Below are 17,226 nucleotides of genomic sequence, written 5' to 3' on the forward strand. Positions count from 1 at the left end.
CAGAGTCCAGTCACCAACTAACCTCAAAGTCACACATCTCATCTACCCCTACATACATTCACGTGGACCTGTTGACCAGAATCTCAGCATCTCGTGCAAGCCATGGTAGAGTAAAACTATTTAATACATTTTAGCCCTACCATTACAATCACAAACACAGTTTATAACAATGACACGCAACAGAAAAAATGGGCACAAAGCTCAGTCTTTCAGAAGAAAATCTAAATATCTTGAACTGCTACTGCACACCAGACAAGAAACTTGATCGTACACAAATTATTAACCATGGAAAAATGTCTGGTTATTGGGGATATGAGTAGTCTCTCTCAGAGTTGGAACTACCCAGATCTCTATGCCAGTGGGGAAAAAAACAACAATAGACATTTGTTGACAGGCGCTGAAGAGGAAAATATGACAATCTGCATGTTATTTTCCTCAAGATTATCCCAAGTTCAAACCTTTTATAATTTTATTTCTTTTCAGGGATTTGCGCGAACGCAGATCCCCATACGCAAAAATTACGCACCCGAGTCACCCACATTTGGGGTGATCGCAGGCTTCAGCCCACCCGATGTGCAATGAGTGAGTCTCGACCTGGGGGAACGGCCGCAGTGATCACCGTTTCTCCTATGCCAGGTAAGTATGAAAATGTGTGGGGTGCATCCGGTCGTCTCTAAAAATTTAATGTAACAACCTTAAGCTTTGCAATATTACAAGAGAATACAGGCTGTTTAATAGTAAATATATATTTCTTTTATGCGCAAATATGCTACAGATGGTTAAAATATTTTTTGTGCAGTTACACATTATTTTTCTTATTTAATTGAAACATAATGTTAAATATATTGTTTTTCAAACATATAATAGGGAAAATTAAAAATCTTCAAATAATTGTGTAAAGAGATAGCTAGTTACCTCCCCTAAGCATATTGACATAATATTGTAGTTTAAAAAAAATACACGCTTATGCCACTTGTCTGTTGTCTTTGGCTGCTTCGAAGCGTAGTTGATTTCTCTTGAGAAATAGTTCACTATATTATACAGTTACTCCGATAGCATAATAGACAAAGAAAAATAATTCATTATTTGTCGGAACCTCTGCATCAGTCGTGTAGAGATTTATAGAAAAAAAATCTTCTGCCCAGCACGTCTCCTGGTGGCTGATAGGGGAAGGAACCTTAGATGTAAGGTTTTAGTTGTGAATAAACAGCCGCGGACCAACTGGTTTGCAGTCATGGAGGATGACGTGGGGTATTCCAATGCAGTCGCGTCACTAGGGGGGGGGGGGGTCGGGGGTGCGGTCCGCACCGGGTGACACCTGTTAGGGAGGTGACAATCAAGTAAAAAAATGCACTTTGTGAATAACTGACAATTTTTAAAAAAATGACACTGGCTAAATATTGGAACGTGGTATTCACAATTAATAAGCAAATCAGTCTACTTTTTTTGTTTCATTTCGACTAAACACATTTTAATTTTTTAATGAAATTCTATCAAAAAAGTTTAAAATGCTATATCATACTTAACGTCACAAGGAAAACGCGAAGCCATTTTTTTTTTCAGCTGTATACCAGCTGCATTTATGTCTATGAATACTGCTTTGATTTTAAAAAAAATGTTTTAATCGAATAGATTAAATTTCTAGCTAGCACCGTAATATCAGGATGCCAATCAATAGCCATTGAGATTTCGTATGTTGATGATTTCATTTTTCTGTACAAGAAGCTATAGAATAACGAAATGTTACAAATGTTACACTTGTTATACTTGAATATTTTAGGAAGAATGGTTCTGATTGCTTCCCAATGGGACGATGTAGCCACTAAATAGCAAAATAAACAAACTGTATTCTGTTGTTGTCGACTACTTTCAACTAATTGTAATGAAATGAAAGTAGAAATTTGTAACTGAATTTATTGAGTGGCTAAAATTAGGTCCGACATTGGAATATTAAAAGACGTATGAAGAATTCATCTGGGTTGAAAAATTGGAAAACAAGAACATCCGGCTACAGATACATTTGACAAGGAAGTCGTTGCTATGATTGATATAAAGAAAAAAAAAAAACAATGGAAAGATATATTGAAAGGACTGTTTCTATAAAAAGCAGAATATTTGACATTTCGTGACCACATTAACAACGAGTATTTATTGAATAAAGAATTTCAATGAGATGATGGAAATGATGCAATCATGAAACCCATAGCTGAAAGCACATTGGTAATGTTAAAAAGTTTAGACATGTTTTAGCAAACGACGTAAAGATATTAGTGTCAGAATGACTGTAAGCACCTTTGTATTTTTTTTTGACAACACACCTGACATATCACACCTGACATAGCACACACATATATGAGATTCAGAAGTTATACGATTTTATGGGAGACGAAAAAACAACTGATGAGATCAACTTACTTTCTTATAGTGTCTAGAAAAGGTTGGAGCTCAAAGAAAAGGTTGAAGCTCAAAGAAAAGGTTGGAGCTCAAAGATGAGGTTGGAGCTCAAAGATAAGGTTGGAGCTCAAAGATGAGGTTGGAGCTCAAAGATAAGGTTGGAGCTCAAAGATGAGGTTGGAGCTCAAAGATAAGGTTGGAGCTCAAAGATGAGGTTGGAGCTCAAAGATAAGGTTGGAGCTCAAAGATGAGGTTGGAGCTCAAAGATAAGGTTGGAGCTCAAAGATGAGGTTGAAGCTCAAAGATAAGGTTGGAGCTCAAAGATGAGGTTGAAGCTCAAAGATAAGGTTGGAGCTCAAAGATGAGGTTAGAGCTCAAAGATGAGGTTGGAGCTCAAAGATAAGGTTGGAGCTCAAAGATGAGGTTGGAGCTCAAAGATAAGGTTGGAGCTCAAAGATGAGGTTAGAGCTCAAAGATGAGGTTGGAGCTCAAAGATGAAAAAGCAGCTTCAATGTCTGGAACCTTGGAGGAGTTCAGGAAATGTATTATAAACCAACAGAATAGCTATTTAATAGATGTGTATAACATTCACTTAATTTATGTGGTCAACTTTCTTTTTCAGAAATTAGCGTTTTGCCTAGCATATGTTGATACTATTGAAGTACTTTTTTCGTTCTGAAATTATTACCACTAGAGGAGTAAAGTTAAGATCTTTTATTTTACCTATCTTTTTTTTTTTTTTTTTTTTGGAAGGGAGGTGGAAGATGTACTAGAAGGCCAAAGATACTCAAGACTAGGCCTATCCTTAAACTATTGACAATGTGATGACTAATTAAACCTTTTCTTCAAAATAAGCTTTAAACGTTAGCGCAAAATGTTATAACAAAAAAAAATGCACTTCTAAAAAAAAAAAAGGCACTGTGATTCAGAAGAAAAAAAAATAAAAACAAGAAGAAAATGTCAAGCGAGCAAGATGCCGGACTTACTATTTAAGAAGAGAAAAAGAGGTTCATTCTTATGTGCATTGATCGTTTTTTAACTCTGAGCTTCAAGTCCTGGAAACAATCATTGATGTAGCAGATAAATTTGGAGCAATCCAACCGAAAAATTCTTTAGTTTAAAAACCAGCAAAGTATTGTAGATGTCAATTTCAAAATATTGGCGTATATGATGATTTTCTAAAAGGCGACATTTAAACAGAAATACCATGACCGAGAATGGATCTTCTAAAGCAGGGGTTCTCAACCTGTGGGTCGCGACCCCCTTGGGGGTCGATTGTCCTTTTGCCAGGGGTCGCTTAAGACCATCGAAAATATGGATTGTTATTGCCTACTCTTCTATTGCTGTATGTGTGTGTCGGGGGGGGGGGGTCGCGGCAGAGTGGTGGGGGTTGTAAAAAGGGATCGCCGAGCTTAAAAGGTTGAGAACCGCTGTTCTATAGGCAACAAAAGTTATTCTTAAAGAACATAAACGTTGACAGTGTATGATTCATAGGCCACTAAGACCTTAAAAAATATCTCTAAATCATTAACAAAGCCTTTAACTGTTTCTTACCATCTGCTTATCAGTGGCGTCATGGGAAAAAGGATTTTTACATTAAGAACCGTTTTGAGACAAAGGAACAAACGACACTTTCACAGAAGTGGAATTTTATTAAAAATGAAACCGTTAAAGACATTAACTTTGATAAAGTTTAAAGTTTTTCAAGTTTGAAATCCAGAAAAAAAAGTGTAATTCGCTAATGGTTGCATTGTTGTAAAATTGAACTATAGATTAATGGCAATGTCTTCGATTCTGAAGATTAAGGGTGCGTGCAGAGTTTCACATGACTACGCAAACCCAGTGAACTATAGATACATTGAAATCAACAATTGATAAACTATATGTATTACAGCGCAACAAACAAACGGGGAAAAAAATGATTTTTTAAAAGGGGGGGGGGGCACCCTGAGATGACCGCACCGGGTGACACCCACCCTAGTGACGCCACTGACTCTAGGCACTAGGTACTCGTTCTGAGTTGTCGTTTCATGGTCTCGATGGGATGGTCCAGGGTTCGAACCTTTCCCGCCGTCGTTCCCCGCCGGGAGAGTTGGGCATCACTTGGGATAAGGAGTAATTAACTTCAAATCTAAAGGAATCTCCGAAACTTGTAAAGCTTAGGCCTACTCTAGATTCTAATGACATCAAAGATGTTCAATAATATCCAGATTTTCAATTCAAGTAATGAAGACTTTATAGAAGAATCTTGCATTGTGAGAATGCGCCATTTGTCTTCACTGTCAGTTCTTAATTGCATCATCGCATTAATTAATAATCCCCACGTGATATGGCCACGTGAAGATCTATTTATATATGCCCGCGTGTCATCGTTGGCAACACACTAGAATGTAAGGCCAAGGTTTGGTAACAGCCGACAAGCAGATAAGCTTGTAGTTTTTAAACTGCTTCAACTGTTGTTCACTATAGCTTATACAAAAGCATTAGAAAAAAAAAACATCTCCAAACATACAATCACGCATTCCCTTTTTTTTACATTTGCCTTCATACCGGTACATAAGACCAGGGCCGGTTTTAGGCCGATGTGACCGATTGCTCCAATGGGACCCACGTCTGGCAGGGGCCTCGTACTTTACATGAAGTCATAGGCCTATTAATATCAGTTATGTCTCTTGTCACAGACTTGTAAAGATGCAAGACTTATAGGATTAACATATTTTGTGTAGGTGACGTAACTTTAATTAACCCACAGTGTCCCACAGGCATCTATTGCGCTTGAGTTGCCTTTTATGCCTGTGTTATAACAAATGTTGGTATAATGATCTGATTAATAGTAATAGTTGGTATTGTACAAAAGAAAGAGGGTGGAGCCTAGCAAGTATCCATTAAGTTGGGCCCCACATTTCGTCCAGCCATGCATAGAACATGTTAGCACAGTGCAAATACTGGGTTTAAAGAGCTTTTATTAACTCACTCTGTCTGTCTGTCTGGTAAAAAGTTTGAACATGTTTTTTTTTTCCCCCATTTCCCTTACACGGATCAATTTAAAACTTTAGACAATTATTCATTGAACCAGACAAGACATTAACCAATCAAAAATATTAACCAATTAGTCAATTATTTTTTGGTGATTAAGTTTTATGTTTGAGATCGAAATAAGGGGAATAAATGCTTTTTAATGAGAGATGCGGATGTAAATATAGATTTAATCCCCTAATTACGCTTTCAGAAGTGTTTCCTCCCACTTCTCATTCTCGGATCAAGTTGAAATTTTGCATAATGATTCATAGTCGATGACAATACACGAATCTATCCAAAAATTAACTAATTGGTCAATTATTTAGTAGTAATTAATTAATTGTGTTTTATATAGCAGAAAGGGAGATAAACCTCTTAATTTTCATATAAGTGGCAGTAATTAGCGGTTCTTTTTAAAACCTCGCTTGTATTTATGGAGATTGTATCAATCAATTTGAGTAAATCTTTCTTTCACCGGCTGTTCTGCGTGGCAAGACTCCCGTCTCTAAACCTCTCTGCATTACCATGTCATAAGCCACCCTAAAGAGCTATATGCTTTACAAAGGATATTACATAACGGCTAATTGGGTGTGGGGGCAGTAGGGGGGTGGTAAAATATGTTACAATTTGTTACAAGGGAGGAAGGGGGATCTGAACATTTGTTACGTAACAAAACACACAAAAAATCAAATGAAATAACAGGTGCAGTAGTAGCTAGACTTTCGCGGATGGACAGCGTTTTTAAAAACCTAACCCTATACACTAGCGAATCAAAAATAGAAATAGAAAAATAGAAAGTAAAAAAAGTGGATGACAGTTCCTTCGTTGATGACAACCAGAAATCATAACTCATGTGAAGGTCAAGGTGACCATGGCTCAGTACTGGAGCAACTACTGACCTAGATTCAGAAATTGTTAGCTGCTTAACGATGAGCAATGAGAATAAATGTACAGTACATATAATACACTGGTATCTAAATTTTACGTACCGTAACGAATGTTGTTACAGTAAGTCTGGAGTGGAAATACATTGATGACCAGGGTTGTCCATGGGACATATTTTTCTATCCCATCCCATCCCATCCCATAGTCCCATGGGATGCCAATTACAATATCAATATGAATACAGTTCAAATAAAAACATTAAATTCATGAAAGCTTAGGTATAGTGTGCAACCACAGTTTTAGTTAGATCCTAGAACTCATATTTTTGGTCGGCCATTTTGTTGCACTTACGCAACTGCAAATTGCAACCTAAATTTATTTTTACAATATCAAGTAGGCCTATCGACTACCTTGGGAAATACAAATCTATGCTGCCCCATCCCATGGGACGTTTCCCATGGGATTCCCATGGTAATAACATTCCTATGGACATCACTGTTGATGCCCCTTCCTAGCTAGCTAGAGGGGTTTGGAAATGACGCTTGGCTTTTTTTTTTTCTGAAGCGTCAGGGCGATATCCTGCTTTTTGTTCAAACAAAATTAAATGCAGGTCAAAAATCAAATTTTTATTGATGAATCCCAGCGAGTTCGAGGAAAGCAGATCGACGTATGAAATATTTTATTCAAGGGAAGGGAGTGTTAAACTAAACCATTACCATCGGGGAACGCCCATGAAAAATTGGCTGTAGTTTGCTTTAGTTTGTTTTTTCTCATGCTTTAGCCTGATTTATAAATGGAGACCAGTGACTGTTAGAAAAACAGATTATTGCGTGAAATAATTTATTACTGAGAGAGTTCGCTACAATTTAAGAACAGCCTGAAATACGACTATGCTGCTAGCGTAATTTCGTGTTGGTAACTAAATTAAACTAATTTTTACATAAATAAATTCTTCTCAAAAATTCGATCGGTCAAATGGATCCGCCAGTGAGATAAATAATATGGTCGCCTTCAGTCCAGAAACGACTATGGATCGCCTCGAAGAAATGTTTGGAATTGGCTATGGTTGGTAAGATGTCGCCCACACTGCAATTCCTCCCTGCATCTGATATTTCCGAAGAAACGGCATGTTCCGATAAACTTTAGGAATTTAGCGGCGTCGCAAACGGTACCCCAGGGTGTAGCACTGTGCTGCAAACTACCTAAAGGTCTTATGCTCCTCCAGAGTGAGATAAATAGACAACCGATTTTATCTTATATAAATTACAGACGTTGCTTTAATAAAGAAGATAATTACGTCCTGCGCGTATCCATTGGATAATTTAGTAATGCAAATTAATATGTGAATTTCACTGTGCTGATCCAGACAACCAGTTCCTTGATCTAATGGCACTATGGAAGGAGCAATGGTTTGAATTTTTCCTAAAGTATATGAAATAAGAGATGTGCCTCTTTTTTCTTTGTCACAGTATTTTACGGTTGTTTTTGTAAGTTATTGTTCAGAGTTACGTTTATTAATTTTACTCTAGTTTTTAGCCTCTGTCCTGAAGTGCCTTTTAAGACACCTTAAGGTTATAGATGGACGGACTTACTTTTTTTTATTTTCAGTAGTTGCCCCTTCATGAAAGGTGTTGCCCAGCCCCAGATTGACAGCCTGTATACATATTTAGACGGATTGATTTATTTGGCAGCATCTCTTGGCAGTGCTGTTGGTTCTTGGTAGAAATCTGGCCACAACTTAACAGCTGCTTGAATGGAAGTGTATTTCCTGATACATGTATTCGGTTGTTTGTCGATTAAATCATTCTATGAACGAAGTGCATGGGAGAGCCACTGATTTACTGTTAATAATTTTGTTTTTTTCTTTACTTACATTATCAGCCCTAGAGATCTTTAATTAAACAAGGGGAAGTTTACAAAGTTCAAGTGATGTCCTAAACCTTCATGCTTATATCTTCGTATTGCCAGATTTTTAACAAGACTATTATGAGACCCATTTATTAAATTTAATATGCATAGAACGTACGACCCCCCAAAACATAGAAACATTTTAAAATGACACATTATAGTATCCATAGAAATTGTTGAATTGGAATGTATTTTTAAAACAACGCCACAGGGTAGCTTAAATGTATAGATAATAAAGAACATGTTTAAAACAATATCTAGGATTCAATTGGTCCATGTATTATCCAGTGACGAAACGGTTTCTCCCCACCCAAGAATACATTTGAAGCCACATAAATTAATACAAGAATCAGGGAGGTAAACCAAATCTGCTTTAAGATCCAGCCCAAAACATTTCATCCAATTGATTTCCCAATAAACAAGGGCATTTATTTTAATGTGTGCAGGTTAGAGTAATTGCTCTTGTTGCCCCCCCCCCCTCTCCCCGGTTTTTTGTCTATAACTAGGACAGAGAAAGGTAAAGGTGTGATTTCTTGTATTTCCACTGCTGTCTGTCTAAAATGTTCCATTATAATTCCTAAATGACTGTCAAATGTATGCCATATGTATATATTTAAAACATCATACTGTAATTTGAGTAATCTATTTTTAAGCATCATGAATGACTAAGATACATTTCCTTTACAACAATAGAACTGACCATTATTATTTGCTCCTTGAATTATTTTGATTAATGTATATATATATATATATATAAATATATATATATATAAATATAAATATATATATATATATATATATATATATATATATATATATATAAAACAAGTTTTTAAAAGTTGATTGTTACATTTTCTGTTACCCAGTTTTTTAAAGTTGATTGTTAGACTTAAATAATTTTTTAAAGGTTATCGCTCGATTTTACTTTTTTTTTTAATGTTTTCTAATATATATTATTATTAGTTTAATTAATATATATTAAATTCTAATAAGTTTAATGTTAGATTTTATTTTATCTAAAAGTATTAACCTAACAGAGAAAATGAATCATTCTAATTTTTTTTTCTTCATTTAATTATTGTTTTGCATGTTCTAGCTTTTTTTAATTAATTGTATTATATTTATTTCATATTTTGATTTTTTTTTTAATCAATGAAAATCTTTTTTTTAAACATTTAAATTATATTAAAATAATGTCTAAAAAGTCTGTAATTAATAGATAATGTTCACATTTATAAACAAATATTATATATAGGCTACAACATTTTGACCAAAAAAAATATTTTATTTTACAGATCAATTAGCTCAATACATGTAATATCATACATACAAAACAAAAAAAATGCCATAATCGCTAAACAAAAGTAGAAAACATACATAACTTTTGCATTGTTTAACTTGAAATAACGTAAGATCTTAACATTAGAAATCTGGTCAAGTGCACAATGAATATCTTACCAAGCATTCTGTAACCATTCACTATCTCTTTAATAACCATTCAATAGCATTTAACACTTTTCACAGTTTTATCCCAAGTTTTCAGGTGGTCTTAAATACACTATGAGAGAGTATGAACTGAAATGAAACACACCCAATTAAGTGTGGTACTCGACAGCCAAAACATACCAGGCATACTTCAATAATACTAAGTTCAGACAGCAGCACAGGCATTCTTAATGATTGAGAATGTCATGTCAAATAGAGACAGCCCTTTCATTCCCAACGGAAATGCATTTAGTCAAGTAAATGGGCCAAAGTTTGTTAATCCTCTTAAGCCAATTTTGTTAGCAATTAACAAATTTAATATATATGGCTGCTATGTTGTCTTCTTATGTTGCAGTGTGATACAGCTATAAGGGAAGGTGAAAATCTATGCCAAATTTAATAATATATATATATATTTTTTATACCCTAACAATTTTTTTAAAGAGAGAAATGCGTACATTAAAGAAAAGAGAAAAGAAAAAAATATATATATATGTATGTACAAAGGTGAAATGCTCTTCTAGGGAAAAATATAAACTCAAAATAACCTGATAACACGCCTTAAATGAAGGCATAACTAGTTCACAGTGTCTTTCCTTGTGTCGCCAAACCAGTTTAACAGTAATAATTTAAAAGAGAACATTTGAAATGGCAATATATATGGAGGTAACATCAAACTGCTTACATTATGAGGGCCCCTACAAGTGGGCAAGAGAAGTTGTAACATCTATTTAATTTATTGAAATTCATCATTGTGAGATGATCACTTAAAACTACTTGATACCCTCAAGTATTTATTCTCCCAATACGTTTCATTTATAGAAACAGGAGTTAAAATTTAAAGTCTACTTGATTGAATTTTTTTTCTGCATCAAATGGCAAAAAAAAAGAAAAAGGCTGTCAAGTCTACTTTTATAAAACAGATAAAAGAGAAACTTAAGATAAATGAACTATTTATAACAAAATATATGTTTCTAGTAATTTCAGCATTCAATTTAAATTATTTTTTTCTTTCTTTCTTTTCTTTCTAATAATGTAAAGTCCAATAAATAAATTTCAATGCAATGGTTTAATAAAAAAAAATATATATCTAAAAATTAATTTACACAGCACAATATCATTATCAAGCAGTCACTAGTTTCTAATAAATAAAATGATATGTATAAAGAGTACAATACAGATGGAATTTTTTCAATATGAGTTTTGAAACAAATCCTTGAAACAAAAAAAAAATCTGCCTTTTAAAGTCCTAAGATTTATGGTGACTTTAATTCTATAATTGTAAAATACTTTGAAATGAATATAAAAATCTATGAAACAGAATTCTCATATATAGGTAACTTTGAGTTTAATTAGAAAACAAAACTTTTTTAAATTAGTGAGATGATTAAAACATAACTAAGTAAGGAGTTTGAAATTTTTAAGAACTGTTGGTTTCAAGAAATCAAGCATTTCAACAAAGCTGTGACTACTACTTTCAATATAATTTTTTACTTAGTAGGCCAATTAGTACCATCAATTCCTAAAGTACTAGGTAAGTGAAGCTAAATTAAGCCTACCGGAGCAAAAAAAAAAAAACAGTATAAAAATGTGGCACTAAAGAAAACAAGTTTTGTTCACAATATAACAAAACCATTTTCATTATATTGCACTTGTTGAACTTAACAGTATGCAAATAATTTTGAGTATAGCAGCAAGGCCTGAGGCAGAGAGCAAATAAAAATCAAGAAATTAAATAATTTCTAGTGCATACTATTTACACCAAAAAAATAGAAGCAGAATGTTATATAAAACCTAATAACAAAAGTATAATGAAACTCAAATGAAATAAGTCAAACAAAAACTAAGTATCACTAAGCACTAAAGTTGATTGAATGTGTCCATCATTCCAAGTCTTATTAGGTTTAAAGCCCAACAACAAGTCACAACAATTATTTTGTATTTTTCATTCCTATCAACATTATTTCCATTTTTAGAATAAAAATAATCCATGCCCACACACAATTATTTTTTTTAATCTTGGACTTATCTGGTCAGGAATATAGAGTAGATTAGACTACTCTTTGTTGTATATAGATAGTATTCAGTTTGTGTGTGATCAGGATGTCAAGAATCTGGAAAAAACTCTAGACTAGATTTATACAGATGTCTAGGAAGTAAGTAGACTCTAGACAGTCTAGATCTACTCCTGTTGCGAATATTGTCAATTCCATTTTTTTGTCTAGAAGCTGAAGGGTGTGCTATGATGAAAAATGTTTTGTTATCCTGGAGATGAAACATAGATCTAAACCACAAAGGATAGATCTATAGTAACTTATGACGAAAAAACTAGTCCTATAAATGAAAGACGAATATAAGATCTTTAGCTTGAATCACATATTGAATGAAGAAACTGATGAAATTCCATTATGACATGTCACCTCTCGCTCATACCGATTACTTAAATATTTAGCTGTTTCTGTCATCTGATGTAAGAGTCCAAACAAGCCTCTGAGGTGATATCTGAAAGCTGCGGCTGTCTTTTTGGCATTCTCGCCGATGGGGTCACTTTCATCGACCGAATCGTCTGTGTTATCGCTTTGATCGTCGTCGACGATTGGCAGTGGTCCTGCTATTATTTCCGATCGAATAGCATGTAGCATTGCATAAAAATGGTAAAGATCACCACTCACCGGAATGGCAGGAATGACAGCTTTGTTATTGTTTTCTTCCTGTAAACAAGGTATAGGTATGGACTCTACGGGGATATCCCTCAGGCGGCAAGGAATCATCACTGTGTCGTCCATTAAATCTACAGCCTGTACGAACCGATTGATTGCAGTCATTAGAGATTGCTGTCCGTCGGCTGATGGAGTTGAGCGTCTTCTGTTGATGTTAGCCATGGTTGATTCTTTGTTCATATGATTGTAGATCTAGTAAACAGTTCTTTAGTTTAATAAACAATGCAAACTGATGTATAAATACACATTGGCTAATCAAGAAGCGCTTCTTCTCACACGTTGCCGGTGGATTGTCAATTTAACTATTGCATACACAAGTAGGACCAGTGGATTTCGCCAATGAGGGTAAAATAGACCAGCTCAACAAGGACTTTGTTCGCAAAGTTGTGTAAAATTATATATACGTAAACCGTATAATATTACATAAATAGTATTTAAACTTTGTATGTTAATATTATCCCTTTTAATTTAATTTTTAATTATGTTTATTTTATACTATTAACAACATAAAAGCTAACCACCCCATAACAAAATAGGACAAACCGACACAAAACATACGAGTAATATGGGGGTCAATGATCTTAGCGCTGATTGGCTAGAAAATATCAGCAGCAAAGGGAGTGACTAGCAAGGACTCGCCGCTAGGCGCTGTCGACTCTGTAGTCAAGGCGTCGAAACAAACTAAGAAAGAATGTTATCAATGATATCCTAGGCCTGCCTGTTTTAAAAATATCCAGTCATAGGTCTATCGCCAGTGTGACATAGTGACTGGGAACATTCGGAACTGTTCACGACCAGGCCATCACACGAGCCATAGATAGACCTCTGGGGCTACAACTGAACATTACTGGAATCCAGCGTCGCGTGGAGACGAAGGGAGAAGGTCATGTTTGGGTTCTAAGTAAAGCGGAAGTGATGACGCAATGGTGTCGATAAAAGCAGTGCATATTCTAGATCTAGATCAGGGGTAACCAAACAGCGTCTAGTGAGAGGTCTGTCGCTCTTTTGGAACAGTAATATGATTTTTGTGTAAAAAAAAAATCACTTTAAAAAAACTTAAATCCAATTATTATTATTATTATAAATATTGGGGAATCATTTGACGGTTGGCACCCTGGTCAATGAGGTCAATAGTCTATTCACACAAGGAAGTGATCTTCTAGACATGTAGGCTTAGAGGGTATATCTATATTTGTGAAAATATAGCCACGCCCAGGAAAGCGGATGTCAATATCTCACCAACACGGCTATTTAATATTACTTTGTTATCGCATGGACTATACCAGTGATGCCCAAAATACGGCCCGCGGGCCGGATACATTTTTCAACCTATTCTACTCTTTGTGCAGACGTTTCGGCGGACCGGATTAAACCACATCGCGGGCCGGATCTGATTCATGACTTGTCTATGCCAATGAAAGTAAGAAAAAAGTAAGGTCCTTTTTAGACATTGCGATCTATAGAGCAGATGATGTTAAGGCCATCTGTTTCTTTGGCCAAGGGTGTCATATATGTAGCCAGCACAACGACCAAACGCCTTTACTATTCCCAACTAATTTAAAGTCTGGTACCCATTAGAGCTGGGTGGACTCATGGGCGAACTAAACTCTCAAACTAAACTAAAATGTCAAGGACGCCATATTCAATGTAGATTTCGGGCTGGTAGAAGTACACCGGACAGGATTTTTCGCTTTGCGTCAAATGCAGGGAACATGCAGGGAACAGAACCTGGACTTGAACGCTGCCTGCTTAAATCTCAGCAAAACTTTTGACACGGTGAGTCGCGGTGACCTGTAGATGATCTTATTTCCGCTCGGATGCTCTTCAAGATTGATCGCCTTTCTCCAACAACTACATGAGGGTCGAAAAGGTCAAACCAGGTACAATGGTGACCTATCAGTTCATTTCTATGGAAAATGTTTGTTTTACATGTTTCGGATGCTTCTTTAGAGTTGAAGTTAATTTACTTCCTAGTCCAAAACTTCCGCAGGACGACGGGGGATGGCAGCGGGCACATGATATGATCTCCACTAAAATTTTCTTTTATAGCCTCCGTGTACTTATATCCGCCCCTGAATTAGGAGGTACCTTGAGTTTTTGCACTCTGTTACATGAGATATAACAGCCTACTGACACCTATAGACAGAGGCGGCCTTAGCGGTGCGTGGGTCCCTTGGCCAGTGTCATGTATATCAGGGTCAAGAATATTGTGTACGATTGGCTGACATTGACAAAACGATTCTATTTATCTTGGGCTCCCCCTCCCCATCCCTCGCCCAAGGCGCGGACCTTGGGTGGTTGCCTTATTCGCCACCCCCTATAAGGCCGCTTCTGCCCAGCGGGAGAGTGGGGATTTGCTTTTCCCCACGAGGTGACAGTCTGGACACTTTGCCAAACTATGCCAGTCTGTAATCCAAAGGTAATTTATCGATTTGGGGTTGTCGAATTCGCTTTGCACGGACGCATTGGCGAATAAAATTGACTTTTATGTTGGCATATACTCAAATTACTTCCCTTAATGGGGAAATTTGATATTGCAATAGCATCCATATAAAGGTGTGGTCTGTATTAATGCATTTAGTTAACAACAATCTTTATACGGCTATAATCGTATGAGCATAAATTATGACTTTTTTTTTTGATGATCATTGTATAAAATATAGATTGTTTTATCTGACTTCAATGTGGACATTTGGGCTTACATCTAGATCAAGGGCTACTTGGCTATACAAATGCAAATAGCCATCAATAGAGTAGATTTGGAAATACACGAACTTTGATGACATGGGCAGAGACATGTGTACTAGCATGGGCATAGCTGAGGTGGTGTTGGTTACAACCGCCTGCCCCCTCACCTGAAGTTCAATAATTTATTTATCGACCTGTTTTCCTACCGTTTTCCTATGCGCCACTAATAAAGTAAATCTACAGGAATTCAAGCAATAGCTTGAAAAAAACTGAAGGGTTTGGGGTTCAACTCCTCATCCGACAAAAAAAAAAGAGCAAAGCATAGAAGGGAACAATTTGAGGTTCAGAACTCCACGCCTATTAATGGAGTAAATCTACATGAGTTCAAGACAGCCTGAGAAAAACTAAAGCGAACTACACTGTTCTCAACCATTTATGACATTGTGCGGTGAAAAACTGTACTTTCTTTTTTTATTTTGCTGAGCTTCATGAATAGAAAGTGGTGAATGGCAGGTTGAATATTTGGTATGCACCTATAGACTGCCATACCACACTAGCCCCAGACAGAATCTATGCTAGAGCTAGGGAATAAGAGACTTAACTCCCCACCCCCCCATTTTTTTTTCCAAAAAAAAAAAAAACGTGTAAAGAAAGAAAAAAGAAGAAAATACCCCCTCCCCTTACCCCCCCCTTTTTTTTTTCCAAAAAAAAAAAAAATCCGGGCTACGCCCATGTCCATGTATACTAGGGTAGAAATATGCTGCCTCATTTCTAATTGCTTCAGGCACGCAACATGCTGAAGTTTTGAATCATCACAAGGTTGTTACAATACTGAAAATGTTAAGGTCTACGGTAAATTGACTGTAGTTGCATACACATACGTGTACGTCATGTGGGAATGTAATTTTTGTTTGACCTACTTTCAGCTTTGAAAATCAGAATCGTACGAGATTTGTTTTTTCTTGACGTAGAAAATACATTTTAAAATAAAAGTTAATCAATGCGCAAATGGTTCTAAGTGTGCTAATTTACATTTAGTATCTAGATCAAATCTAGTGTAGACCAAAGTGTCCGGAAGACAACGCTGTCGTTCTAGGTTAGGGTTAGGGTCCGGTTTCGATATTTTTTTCTTCACATTTTTGTCAAAAGTTTGACTTTTTTTTTTTCAGTTATTAGGACTATAGGCCTAATTTTATTTTCTATTTTTTTATTTCAGGCAAAACTAAGAAGCCAGAATACTAGGATCCGCGAGGGAAGTTCTACAATATTTTCAGATATAGGAAAATGGCTGAGGTTCCCGGTGTACTCGGCCTTCGGCCATAAATTCTAGTCCATGCTCCCGGAGTGCCAGATACATCGGAAATAGCAATGCTTTACATAGGCATTGACATAAATTCTAGTCTAGCGCCCGGAGTGCCAGATACATCGGAAATAGCAATGCTTTACATAGGCATTGACTTGGATCTCTTCCAGACAGAACGGTTGGTTCAAGCAGGCTTACACGCCTAGAGCTCGAAGAGCCTTCGGCTCAGCTCTTTTGAAAATCAAACGGTTCTGCCAGGGTGTAGCACTGTGTGCTGCTGCAAACTACCTATGAGTGGCCAGCTTCTGATTTTTCCTCAGGGTTGACTCCCGAAGCCTTTACCATAATTGTGTAAAGCTGCCATGATAGCAAACATTATGCGGTGTTAAAACTAAATCGGTTTGTGTAAATGGAGACAGTTTCAACGCAAATGTGTGAACCAATTAGCTGTATACATTTGCATAATTAGAAGATCTTGTTTTGTATAACATATTTGAAAATATATTGAAGTTTCGACTGCATAATTAACATTTATTCGACCAGCGCTACTCAAATATAACGTTTCATAAGATGACGAATCAGGGAGTTAGTTTTACATAAACTCGGCGGCCCCTGTGGGTATGTGATATGACATCAAATACGAAGCGACCAAGAGTATTTACCAGTAACAGACCTAAGTAAAGAGGATATTTGTCGATATTTGTACAGAGAAAGACGGTTGTCTGATTATGTTTGGTTCCCTTAAGGTCCAACAGATTAACGGACAGGTGAAGGGGAATTTTATTAACAAAAGGGCAGATTTATGATAAACCAAAAGTAGCTATT

General features: G+C 36.0%; 1 protein-coding gene and 1 non-coding gene across 2 annotated transcripts; both read right to left on the reverse strand.

Moving 5' to 3' along the window:
• Positions 1-480: 480 nt before the first annotated feature.
• On the reverse strand, positions 481-644 carry LOC129923225 (U1 spliceosomal RNA). The gene has a single exon (XR_008775152.1). It is a non-coding gene; the product is annotated as a U1 spliceosomal RNA (small nuclear RNA).
• An 8,825-nt stretch (positions 645-9,469) lies between these two features.
• On the reverse strand, positions 9,470-12,909 carry LOC106051380 (mid1-interacting protein 1-B-like). Its single transcript, XM_013206558.2, has one exon. It carries the CDS (start codon positions 12,588-12,590, stop codon positions 12,063-12,065), a length of 528 nt encoding a protein of 175 aa, XP_013062012.1. The 5' UTR covers positions 12,591-12,909; the 3' UTR covers positions 9,470-12,062.
• Positions 12,910-17,226: the final 4,317 nt, after the last annotated feature.

Source organism: Biomphalaria glabrata, chromosome 15, assembly GCF_947242115.1.
Source record: "Biomphalaria glabrata chromosome 15, xgBioGlab47.1, whole genome shotgun sequence".
Classification (NCBI taxonomy): domain Eukaryota; kingdom Metazoa; phylum Mollusca; class Gastropoda; family Planorbidae; genus Biomphalaria; species Biomphalaria glabrata.

Excerpts from the sequence above, each read along its gene's own strand:
- LOC106051380 (XM_013206558.2), bottom strand. The coding sequence starts at position 12,590 with ATGAACAAAGAATCAACCATGGCTAACATCAACAGAAGACGCTCAACT.